Consider the following 13272-nt stretch of genomic DNA (forward strand, 5'->3'; position numbering starts at 1 on the left):
CAGTGGAAGCAGTTGAAAGGTTTTAACCTGAAGTGTGGGCAATACAATGCCAAGTGACAGGCAGGACTCAGCCTCACTGTGTCTCAGGCAGCAAGCCCTCCCTCCCTTGGTATATGCACTGAGCTGCAGAGAAGGGCTGGTGCATTTGGCCCAGCAGCTACTTTCTCTGGCTTGCAAAGCACTCTGGTAAGGAGGTCTGTTCTGACCATTTGTGAACCTAAGAGCCCAGCACAAAGTCTCTGCAGACTGCTCTCGCAACTTTTGAATTTCTGTCTGTCAGCTGAAGCATCTGCTGGATCACTGACACTGGGGAGTTTTACGTTCTGTCACATCAGAAATTCAGTGGGTTACATAGCTGACTAGAGATAGCTCCAGGTAACAACGGTGAATATATTTTTGCATCAAATATCAGCATGGGGAAAGATGAGCTCTTGCATATGATTTTGGGGTTTTTTTGCAGAGGACTTTGTGGCAAAACTAAATTAATTTTTATTCAAGAATGCTTTACAATAAAAAGACTTGAATTAAGGTAAGCTTTATATATGCAGAAAAAATGCAAAAAATAGAGGTTATTTAGCATCAAAGATTAAGTTGGGATGAATAGCATTAACCACAACATGAAAAACTACTTTCTTCCAATGTCCTGTGGCATGTTACCATTCAATGAAATGACACCCAGTACATTTAAAACAAATAAAAGGAAGGACTTCAAAGCTGTTTAATGAGTCTGTATAACTCATTACCACACAGGAGTACAATAGCAAGGGCATGTTCTACACTTGCTTACCCGGTAAGTATCCATCGTAGTCAGTTTATGGAATTTCCTACCACTGAAAGACAGGAAGTCTCCAGGCTAGATTATACTTAGGTCTTTTGATACAGAGCTACAGAGTTACAACTGCAGAGGGATTTTTAATAGACTTCAGCAATTTTATAGGCCATTATCAGAATTGTAGATTCTTCACATACATGTAATAGGTAGACAATTCCTCTGCTGCAGGGGAAAGGCCGGACTTTTTCTTGCTTGCGTTAGGCTTTCTAATGAGAGTTATGGTCAACCAAGTCCTAGAGAGTGAAGCCTTGACAGCAAAGATGGCCCCGATACGTAATAAATTTCTTGTGTAAGACTGAATTACTATAATGTACTTTCATCATCTGTTTCCACAGTAAATCACTGGGGACCAATGCCTCAGCTACCAATCACCAGAATATCCAGCTACAAAAATGTCTAATTAATGGCAAGAGCCAGCAAAACAATGAGGACGCTTTATAGAACAGGCTGGAAAAGAAATTAACTATAGACCCAATATCTGCTAGTAAGAAAAAAATATTCAAGAGCCCTGATTTTGCATCTTGCAGCTGCACAGCACTCCCACATACTACCCGTGTCAAGCTGGCTCCAATACTGGAGACAGTGTGTGGAAAAGGAAATAATCAACACCATTTCAGCAGAGAAATAAATTGCCAAGTGGGCATTAAAATTTTAGTAATAAAACTAAATGCATATGCTAATCTACTCTGTATTATTTAGAAAAGACTATTTTGGATCAAGAAAGGAATAATCTGCACAAAATTACAATGAATAGAGGTGTTTATCATCAAGAGGTCTTTGAGAAAGAAAAAAGCTGCAGATTCTTATTAGGGTTTCAATTCATAAAAAGTTGATCATCCAATTAAAGGTGAACTGTGAAATGACTTTGTTAATTTTATTTCAAAAAAAGAGTCTGGTCTAGCAAGCTCTAGACCATAAAGCCCAGTACTGCCAAGAATATGATCTTTGGGGGGCTGGGAGAACCCCATCTACCTAATATTGGAGCACGTCATTTGTATTCTTCAGCCGCTACATAAGAGAATTTTCTTCTTGCTCATATTAACACACAACATCAAACACACAGCTTTGCATGGCAGCAGAATTTAAAAATTATTACTATTTTATAACCTGCTATAATTCTTTTTCTATTTGGAATAGGATCTCTTTCACACATTTCCTCTATTAAATTGAAATAAATAAAGAAAATAAACTAGCAAACAAATATACATATACAGAACATACTGGTTTTATGTAAGAAGCCATTTCACTCTCATAACCAATAGCCTAGTCAATAGCCTAGAAAGATTTTTCACTCATATACAGTTTTAAGCGTGTGGGTACCTCCATTACTTTTAACAGAGCTTTCTTACATGCTTAATGCTGAGTGCAAGCTTACAGGCTTTGCTGGATGTGACCAGAGATGCTTAGGAGATAATTATACAAACCTATTTAGAAGGCCATTGAACTGATCATAGTCAAGGAAATAGTCAAATTCTTGTAGTAGCCTGTGCAGGTCACATACTGTTATGTAGCCATGTCTATTCTGATCCATTTTTTGAAAGACCTTGTTGAAATCTTCAAAGTAATCCCTAAATTTATCCCTGAAAGAGAGCAGTTTTTTTTTTCAGCTCCTTTGTTAAATCAGATAAAAAATGATAAAAACAAAGATACAACATAGGAGTGGAAGGGCAGAGAAAGATCTTGAGCTTATTTGTGTGTGGTAAGTTCACATAATTCATCCAAAGACTGATACAAAAAAAATTATTGGAGTGCCAAATTGTTCACAAAATTCATACTTTCTCCCCCATCTCCCCTGCTATTTAATTTGCACAGAGAATTGTAATGGTAAAACCTCCTACTGCAAACAAATGACTCTTGGATGATTAACTGACTGCTCTGCCCATTCAGAAATCCAGATACAAAACACAGTTCTCTACCTTTTAAAAGTCTACCTTGATCACAGATACAAAACACAGCTGTTACAGTGATAAGGGTTTGGTAAAATACTATCTACAATTTGAAGTTGCTGAAACTTTGATATAGTAATAGGAACTATTTAACAAAAACAATTAGACCTGAGCAAAACTGTGCCGAGCTCCTACTGACTTATGTGGGCTTTGTAACAGTACCTTAAAACTTCTCTGAGACATTTACCATTTCCTGCACACCATCAAATTCAGGCCTCAAAATCTTAGCTCTTCCTCCCACTTATTTTGTCACTTGTATCTCAGCGACATCAGGAACCGTATGATGAAACTTTGGAAACCCAAGCAATATCCCTCCCAGCCTTGCTACTCTTGAGTCAACACAAGCCTCTCCACATTTTGGCTCAAGACGACCAGGCAGGCACAAACTCTCTCATTACTGCACATTCTCAGTTCACTGCCAAAGTCACTTAAGATTAATGCAAGATCAAAATAGCTGTGAATTATGTCTTGATGGAGATTACCAAGCATAAATAAATTATCTACATATATTTATCACTTACAGGATGACACCCTTATGGAAGAAATAACAAGTTTTGATCTGGGTTAACAACTACAGCTGCACTCCATTTGCTTTGGGACTGCTCTTTCTGACAGCCCTAGGGTACAGAGTGTGGAGTGTAGGTTCTTTAGAGAATCAGGATTTGTGCTATAAAAGGCTTATTACAGAGATAATGCCATTCAAGATTGTAACTCACATAATCAAGCGTGATTCATTGCCTCAGTCTCTTGCCAAGCCTGTCTGTGGATCCCACCAAGAGCTTGGGCCAGTTCATTCTGCTCCCTGTTAAGCCACTGTCAATGGGCCAGTATCCATTTTTTACATTTGCTCCTTTGTACAAATACTGTGTAATTAGTTGTTATAAGACCATTAAAGGACATCTTAAGCCTCATATACTTTTTAGCAATGCTCAGTGAGTCCCCTCAGAGCTCTGCAACCTCTCATGGATCTCTCAGAGGCAATCTGGTCTCAGCTCTAGTTACTGGTGCTGTCTTTCCTCTCATAAAACTGCAGAATCCTCAGTTGTCCATTTATTTTCAAGAGGCTGTATGCTCAGTATTTCCCTTTACAAGATCAATACATTTTCCTTGTCAATTGTTTCTCCTAAGAATCTGTCCTTCTGGAGTTTGTACTTCCTATGAACACAGAGTAATTTCCCCGCAACGCTCAGAGCCCAGGAAATACCATTGTTTACATGAACAGCATCACCTATCATAGAATATTTGAATTATAATATGACTTTTGTGGGTTGTTAGCAATTTATTATACGACTCAGACCCACTGTACCTTCCATTGTCATTTGGACAAAATTTGGAATACTAGGATTGTCTGCTTGACAACATTTCAGCTGGCAATAAACCATTTTTCAAAGATGTGTTCTCAAGTTCAGGAAAAGTATGGGTCTCTTCTGGGCTCCACAGCCTACTTGAACTGTCTTTTAATAGTTTTAACTCAGCTCACCATTGAACTGAGGCTATCTAGATTGGATGGAACATGTTGCAATCATCCCTTACAATCATTTCAAGTCCTAGCTGCTGAACAGTGGACCATTGCTGGACAAAATTTCTGGGATGCCGTACCCAAATAAATAAAGTGTATCCTATGACATGTTCCGATATTAAATTATATCAAAATTCAAGTTCAGGTTAATGCCTAAGTTGGATACCTACAACAGGTTCAGATGTATCCACATATGCTCTTTTCTTTCACATTTCTGAGTAGTCTTATGAGTTTCCTGTACTTTGTGAAGCATGTCAGGTTGTAATACACTGACATTGCTGAGTTGTTACCTCTCAACTGTATGCCACTAAACACAGAAAGCTCTAATCCGAATTGGTGATACGGGCTTGGCATGCAATGCTCTGGCTACCTAACAGGTGGTAATCTTCAGGATTTTTTGCATTGTGCTGTCTTCCCTATAGCCTCTGCAAACCCAGCCCACTTTCTTCTGAAATCAAATAATTCTCCTTTTTTTTAAATTAAATTTCCATGTATTATGTCATTCTCTGTGTTGTTTTCAAGAACAGATTCATTAATGCTCTAGAAAGTATGTCTTCAATCAGTAATTATTTCTCCAGTTTAAACTTTATTGTCAAACTGAATGGTTTTAGCTGAAAAAAACAAAAAAACCACCAAAAAGTCACAACATTTTTATATTCTGGAAGCTAATCTTTCTTTCGCTGTGGTTACAAAGTGGTTTGTATCAGTTCCGACCATAACAGATCAATAAACAAACATGTAACATTTCCTGCAATCATATAGCAGATTCAGAGCCTTGTCTCAGTCTGTGCCTAGAATCACAGTGTTCACAAGTGCCTTAGAGCCACAGGCTGCACATTCGCATTGTTTATTTTTTCAATAATATTGCCTGTAAGCCTTCTTTTGACAACTTAGTCTATCTTCTAGTGTCAAGATACACAAGGTTAGGAGCTGTCTTTACTAATGCCTTAAATTTAGGAACTCTTTTCCCAGATTGCCAGCCCGGTATGTGAATTTCATGTAGCGACCCAAAAGCTTCTTGCACAGATTGTGAGGTTGCGTATAAACTTTCCTGTAACTTTCACTATGCTAACAGGCCTCTGGATGCCTTCCTTACCTTTGTGGACAGCATAGTTGTAATGGCCCTTTTGTGTCTTGTTTTCAGTTAATCTTTTATGTTATTTCACTGTCCTTACATTTGTATTTCTGTCTGATTCTACTTCTCAGACCCTCTTGGGTGCTTTTTTCAGGTTCCCTACTGGACATCTTCAGTATCTATTTTAGCAGCCACAGTTCCTTCAAGTGAATGGCCTTTCTTACACTTCTGTGTGAAAACTCAATGAATTCTTAGCCAAAAGAAAGTCTGTGAAAGCAGTATTTCCTGTATGATGGACTAAAAGTGCACAGTGTTGAACTCCTCTCACACACGGAATTTTGTTTGGATACAGCAGAAGAATATAAATTTGTAAAAAAAGTTTATATACATTTGTGCAAACACATGTAGTTGTTTTCCTCGAAATATCCTCCATAGGAAAGCGTTTGTCCTGACACACATATTTAGCCTCACTGGTTGTAAGGACAATCTGAGTGACTTGTCTTTTTCTCTTACTGTTGCTAAGTGGCTTTTCCATTTTTAAACTTCCCACCATTATTCCTATGTGATCTAGTTCCTTTATAAGCTTCTATCTCACGACCAGAGGAACATTTGTAATAGCACATATTGTGAGAATACAGTTTTATATTCTGTGTCTACTTTATCTCTGACATTAAAGACTCCTGGGAACTGACCCGTGTTTATGGTTCCTTCACCAGATTCATTGCTTTAATCAAGCCTAGAGATAGGCATATTTTTAGACCCAATATTAGCTCTTCATGCCCATAAACTTAAGCTTAAACTACTGTTTTTATCTTTTCTTTTCAATTTAAGTTCATACAATCCTTCAGCAAGAATTTGATTCTCAGTAAACACCCTCAATTTCAATAGTCTTTCTTTATACGCAGAGATTCCTGATTCAAATTTTTACAGTGTTTTTCGAAGTAACGTTGGCTGAGCACCAATTTTGAATTTAGAGGTATTTATTCTTAGTCTGCAGCTCCCTGTTGCAGCTTTTGCAGAGAATCCCTGTGTGGTGTTTCAACGCACTTTTGGTTTGTCATCATCATACAGATTTGAGATGTGTGTTAGGTATTGCTTTGTTTCTGCTTTTCCAGTTGCAAGGTCTTGCAGAACAACTGTATTTTACTATAGCAGCTGCAGTATCTCCAAACTCCTGTACATAATTTAAATCTGCCAATTTTCCCATATCTCATTTTTGCAACTTCTTGCTGTCTCTTCAAAGCTGTTTTCCATTTACTTTTTCCAATAGTCAGCATGTCCTGCTCCCCTTCTGATATCTTCATACTGTCCCTTATGACTGCCGTAGCTTGTCGAAACAGATTTTCCCCTTATGACTGCCGTAGCTTGTCGAAACAGATTTTCCCAACTCCAGATCCTAGCTTCCTGGTATCTTTTCTGTAGCTCTGAACTCTGATTCTAGCCACTATCTGATCCCTTACAATAGAATCAAAATGCCATAGCTACTTGATTGATTTATTATTTTAAGATTAGCCAAAAATTCTTCAAAGGATTCCTCCTTTAGCATTCTCATATAAAACCTGCATCTTGCAAGAATTTAACTTTCCTTGCGAGTGCAATGTTCCTTCAACTTGCTTTCTATAGCTGCATGGTTTGCCCTCTCACCCTGGCTTGGTTTCATACCATTAAAAACATTGATAGCTCCTACGCCTGTAATATTCCTGAAGATAGCTGTGAGCTTCCTTCTGATGAATCTATACTGTATAGAGGTTTCAAAGCATCATGTGAAAGTTTTCAAGGAGCCTGCGATATTGCCGATGTGTTTTAGAGTTTCTAAAAGCCCCTAAAGAGCTATCGTCTTTTCTCTCACTTCCAAATCTCTTTTTCTCTAGTTAATTCCTTCCTATTTTTCACATAATGCTCCTGTTACCATGTGGTATTTGGGTTCCACTCAAGTAAGACTTGTACTGGAAAGAATACAGAAGAATGCTGCAGAGAGTGCTTATCAGAGTGGGGCCAATGGCTCAGGCTGGCTTCACTGTCTTGAATCTCTATGTATCTAACCACTGACTAACCAGCTCAGACTGCCTCATCCTTTTCCTAGATATGAGACCATATAGATCCAATATCTGCTGATTATATGTCTGGGATTCAACTTTTATTATGTTCAGCGGCCTACAGATTTCCCTGCAGAGGTGAAATCTAAAATCTACTGACAGAGAGTTTGCTTTTTTTGAACTACTATAATATCACAACTTACGAACCAGGGCTTTACAAAGAGAGTGTAAAGGGGAATGGTGGAGGAGGCTGGGTGCTGGGCTTCAGTATACCAACACACCAAGACAGTCACACCTTAGGAAGCAGGGTGTAGCAGCCTACAAGTCAAAGACAACTGACTCCTTAAGGGTACTTTGTAAATTCGTTGAGAAATCAATCTTCTCCAGCCCCAGAAGGCTATATAGCACTGCTCTTCCCATATTGTAAGGGTGTGCTTTAAAGGATGTGGTCCACATTGTATCCTCGCTGCAGGAAAATACTGGAATCCTTTACAGTTTTATGTTACTTGAGCGCTATTCTGTTAAATGATAGCACTTCATCACTATTATCTTCCACTTATACCTTGCCAATGAGAGGATGAGATAAATTCAAAACAGTTTTTGAGATTCATATTTTTAGAAAATTGAAGCAAGCAACGTTTTTTGGACTGAGTAAAGGTTTCCAAGCAGTAATTACTCCACTTGCAGCAGTAAATATGTGCATGGAGTACATGAGGTTTTAAACCATAGATCAAATTACACTGCCAAAAAATACATTCTTGCAAATGTTTTGTATTTTTCTTGAAGAGCTGGAGAGCCACTGTTCAATGTCTGTTTCTAATTTGGGATATTTGTTCCTGTGAGTTACAACAAAAAAAGAAAAAAAAAAAAGCTCAGCAGTATGTTTTGAATTTTAAGATGTCCAGAGCCTTTGTCTGCCTCACAGTGCGCAATCACGAGGCACCAACACTGCTCCAAAGCTGTTAGGGTGAGGTTCACAACCCTTGCAGAAAGCCAGAAGAAAGGACACAGGTTGGATGCAGCCACCGTGTAAATGGTAAAGGGAGAGCTTGAGCATGATCACACAAGGGGGTGTGGATGCTGCTGCTGGTGGTACTAAAGTTGGTCCTAGAACTTCACTCCTTGGGGAACTGACTCCTCCTAAACAGAATTTGACAGGTGAAAGCAATCAATTTCCCAACTCATTGAGAATGGAGGAGGGGCTAAGAGCCATGTGGATGATCAGGATTATGTTTTGTAGCCACCACATCTGCTCTCCTGTCCAAGAACAAATCTCCTTACACTGACTTTTATGGTAGAAGGGCATGGTGCCTGTTTCTGTTTCCTGTCTCTCATGCTGTATTTTCTCCTTAAGGAGTAGAACGCTCACAGTCCACTGGATTGTGGCCTTCACAGTCACCACGCAGATGGATTTCATTCTTCAAACAATGACTTTGGCTTAAGACTCATTTACAGCTTTCCAAGGCCCTGTGTGAGGTTTGTCAAGTTCAGAGTCCTGGACTGATCTCCTCTTGCACTTCTAGCTTTCCAGGAGAGAAAGCCACACAGGATCTGCTACCACAGAACCCACTCCCACTGGCCAGGAAGTAGGTAAGAAAGTGTGAGAAACAAGAAGGGAACATTCAGTGGAATTAAAAGGTGGGAATAATTGATAGCAAGACATAATTTTGCAGACCACAAGAAATAAAGCTGTGGGACTCATTCCCAGAAGAAGGCATTGACTCCAAAAATTTGAAAAGATTAAGAACAAAACTGGATATTTTATTTTTTTACATATATATGTATATATATGAGGAAAAGCCAGAATAGTAACAATTAACGAACACATCCTTTGTGAAAGGGATGTGAAAATCTTGTCTGCAGGCATAAACTAAATTCTGTCATAGTCCAAGATGAGACAGCCCTAGTTTAGGGAGCAGAATTTTCCACGTCCATCTCTTATAAGGCTGTTCCACCGTAACCAGAAACATCTGGCTTTGCTTACTACCAGATAACTAAACTAGATGGTCTCTGATCCAGTCTGCCAATTTCTGTTTTCCTTCAAATGATGATTAAGCAATCACTGTGCACTGTATGTATGTATGTATGTATAGGTTTTCCAAAACAAAACAGTTCTAAATGACTTTTTTTTTATACCTTGTGTGTCTTCCTCATTGATTAAATTACTCTCCACTGCCTCAGGATGAGTATCTGCATCTCTGGGCCACGCTGCATAATTTCTGCTTGCAGTACTGCTTTTTCCCTACTTGCAGGATTACTTATTAGTTATAGCATTGGAGGTAGGGCCAGATTGCACTTGGGCTTGCGCTAATGAGTAAGAAATAGATGGTTCCTGACCAAAAGAGCTCTTCATTCAAGTGTAGGATTAGAGACAACTGGCTCGTACAGCAAATGGAATGGAAGATCCCAGCACGAGACAGCTGGGCCTAAGCTTCACATCAGATAGTTGCAAATACAGTAATAACCAACGCCTATGGCACACCGGCTGCCTAGCAACCTCTGTTGTATATTATATAGTTTTTTCACAGGTGGTACATTTTGTTGATACCTGTGTGTATCATGAGCGCAGATTACACCACAGAGAGCTGTAGTGCACGTGGGAGAGTTGTGATGCTGGACAGAAAGGAGAGTTTTGCCCTTCACTCCTTCATGCTATTTGGGGCACTGAAAAATAGCACTAAAAAAACAAGATAAAAGCCAAGTGCTAGCTTATAGGCTTCTCTCTTTTTTGTTTTTTTGTCTAATGATTTCTGAGGATGACTCTTTCCCTGCAAGAGACAGTTTTTCTTCTTTGTTTATGAGTGTAACACCTGTACCAGCAATGTCATGGGGAATTATCATTATTATTATTAATAATAATTTATTAGCTCCTACAACATCCAGATACTTTCCCAGCACAAAGGAAAGGAACTCTGTGCTCTTGGGGCTATATATTTCTATATTGTCTTGCTCCTGAGAGTTTATACTAATTTAAAAAAAAAAACAGCCCTAGAGGAGGGAAAGCATGAGCAGAAAACACGATAAGCACCCAGGTGATATCTGGCCACAACCTGGAATACAAAGTTTTAATAGCACTGTACTGGGGCAGTGGATTCTCCTCCTGCCTCGTTCTGTTGGCAGATGTGGGGATCCTACCCACAGCAGCAGGCTAATTACTGCTAACTCACTAGGGCAAGCACAGATCATTAGACCTCACTCTGAGCAGGATATCGTTTTGTCATTTGTTTGTCAAATGCTCTTCTCAGGAGTGATGCCCTATTCACTCTGTGAGTGTTGATTTTGTTTGAGGCAGAGACTCCTCTTGCTTGGAGACAAGATGTTCATTTCTCTCATACGGAGCGAGGGTCCATCCTTCTTGTGGCTGTTTTTGCGCTGCTTCTGCTGAGGCGTATACTGATGTTTTAAGTAGCTGTTACAAGGCTGTGAAACCAACTGTGACTGCTGCTTTGCTCTTATCTGAGGGGCAGGATAGGATATGTGACCAAAGTGTACTATATGTCCAGCCATTGCAAGAAAAGCCCCTGCTGATCATAATCAGGTAGGTCTACGCCTACATAGCCAGGAGCAGCCTGAGAAGGAGAGAACCGCAGGGCGACAAAACTGCACTTTCTTGGTCTGAGCTGACAGTAGTCAGGACTGTCTATAGCACAGGCTGTGTCTATACCAATTAACAGAGAATGCTCTGGCCACAGGGGCCAGCTGACACATCTCTGCTAGTGAACCTTCTTAGCCACCAAAAGAGAGCAGCTGCCTGGAAACTGCCTACTAGGCTATGGTCCTTGAAGCATTTTTGCTCCCAAACTGTGCTGGGAGTGATCAAGGAGAATATTAATTGACATAGGCCAAAGTGCAGCAAGGATTGTTCCAGCAGTATAACAGCATAGATGATCTCATTTCAGCATCCAGGAATGTTTGTGGACGCTCTGATTTATCAATATAGATGCTTCCATAAAAATCTATAAAAAGAGTAATATACAGCCTTAGAGAATAATTTAAAAATCACTTCACAACACTTGCTGAGCTAGACTCATCTCCAGGAAAATCATGGGAATAACACTACGTATAAACCTCATCCAGTACCTTCTAAGACTCCTTTTCAGGGACTTTTCTGGTAAAATTACACTTGTATTATACACAATGTCATCTTAACAAACTAAACACAAGCTTAGAAAGTTATACGCTAAGCTCATAAATAACTTACTTGATCTGCTTTTTCATTTCGTTTACATGCAGAGCTTTTGTTTGCTGTTTCTGCTGCTCTTCCAGCTTTGAATGCTTCTTTTGCTGATTATTATAATGTGCTTCTAAGTGTGCATACTTGTCTTCTGTGATAAGTCTGCTGAGCCCTGTGTCAGCGGGTGAAAACTCTATCCCCAGTTTCTGTAAAAATTCTTGGTGAGTAAGATATCTTTTTGCATCTGTATCATACCTTGAAAAAGAAATGCTCTTTTTAAATATTCATGTATTCCTCATAGAAAGGCATTACAGATGTCCTTAAGTGACTTAGCAGCTTAAATCTCACTGACTTCCCTTCCTTACAGAGGTGCCATACCACACTGAGAACGAGTGAGTGACTTTATATGAGACTCAAAAGATAGAACTTATGCTTCATAATCACACAGTCATTTCTGAAAATTTTACCCTGAGGACCAAATTGTCAGGAGCATTCTCCAGCTCTCAGTACAGCTGTTTTGCAGTGTCTAACTTGAGACACAGAGCCCTTGACTTCTAAAACTTCAGCCCCAAATGTCTCAAACAGGTCACACAAATCTGAGATGCTCAGAACTGTAATAACCCTTCAGCAATATACACTTAACTTCATAAACATTTTTCATATTTTCATAGATATGAACATTTCCATAGGTTTATCCCCTGCAGTCTCTCCCACTGCTAGCGCTCCGATGCATGGTAATGCCTAATTTAGCCTCAGCTTCACTCTAATTCCTTTATTCAACTTACAGACATATCAGGCACGTAAGAGATTTTATCTATTCTATAAAAGCAGTGGCTTATGGGAGTGAAATTGTGCAGCAGATGACTGCATGAAAAGGATACTCTTCAGTGTGCCACAGCATCCATAAGGAATAAGAATGGAAAGTAAAATCTAATGGAGTAGAAAATAATTCAGAGATGAATCAGTGCTAAGAAAAAAAACATATAGTTAATGCAGTTTGAAACCAAGATGCAATACACTTGGGTTCTATATGTTGGAGAAGGTGATTATTTTTTTAAATAAACCTGTAATGAAGGTAGGCTTTTATATAATGTCACATACAGCTGACATCCATGCCATTTCAAAGACTGTTTATAGCACAGCTCTTCTTAGCTGAGAGCAGACAAGTATTTTCCCCCCACTTCACAACAAATTACTTGTCTATAAAAACATTTCATGATATTACTTGCCATCTTTACACAGCATGAAATTACCTTTCTTTCTTTTGTTATGTATTTCGTATGTAGCATTTTTCTTTTGACTGAATCACTTTTATTTAGGTTGAAAATGTTGCAAGTAAATTTAGTGCTCTGAAAAGGAGAGGCTGGTAGTACTGACTTCAGACAGATGTGTAATACAGACACTCTATGGAGCTCCTTAATGGAAGTTTTGTGTGCGTTTCCCAGCTGACCTGAGACACTTGGAACTGACTTTCACTCAGAACAAACTGAGGTAGGCATTTGCGTGTATAAACAAAATTGATGAAAACCAAGCTAATTTAACTTGTGACCCCAAGGTGCCTAACTTGTGACCCCAAGGTGCCATCCAAGATGAATGTGTATATTAAATTAAAGGGATCAGTAATACTGAAGTCAACAGAAATCCTGACTGTGAATTCATTGGAAACTGATGGATTTAATTGTATTCTTGA

General features: G+C 39.1%; 1 protein-coding gene across 1 annotated transcript in view; it reads right to left on the reverse strand.

Moving 5' to 3' along the window:
- Positions 1-13272, reverse strand: part of EFCAB6 (EF-hand calcium binding domain 6) — a 109693-nt gene that overhangs the window by 26064 nt on the left and 70357 nt on the right. The window contains exons 21-22 of the mRNA XM_068951150.1: positions 11610-11837; positions 2257-2412 (exon numbers count right to left, since the gene is read on the reverse strand). Of these exons, the coding sequence (XP_068807251.1) occupies positions 2257-2412; positions 11610-11837 (384 nt within the window). The remainder of the gene's footprint in view (positions 1-2256; positions 2413-11609; positions 11838-13272) is intronic.

The sequence above is a fragment of the Struthio camelus genome, chromosome 1 (genome assembly GCF_040807025.1).
Source record: "Struthio camelus isolate bStrCam1 chromosome 1, bStrCam1.hap1, whole genome shotgun sequence".
Taxonomy (NCBI): Eukaryota; Metazoa; Chordata; class Aves; order Struthioniformes; family Struthionidae; genus Struthio; species Struthio camelus.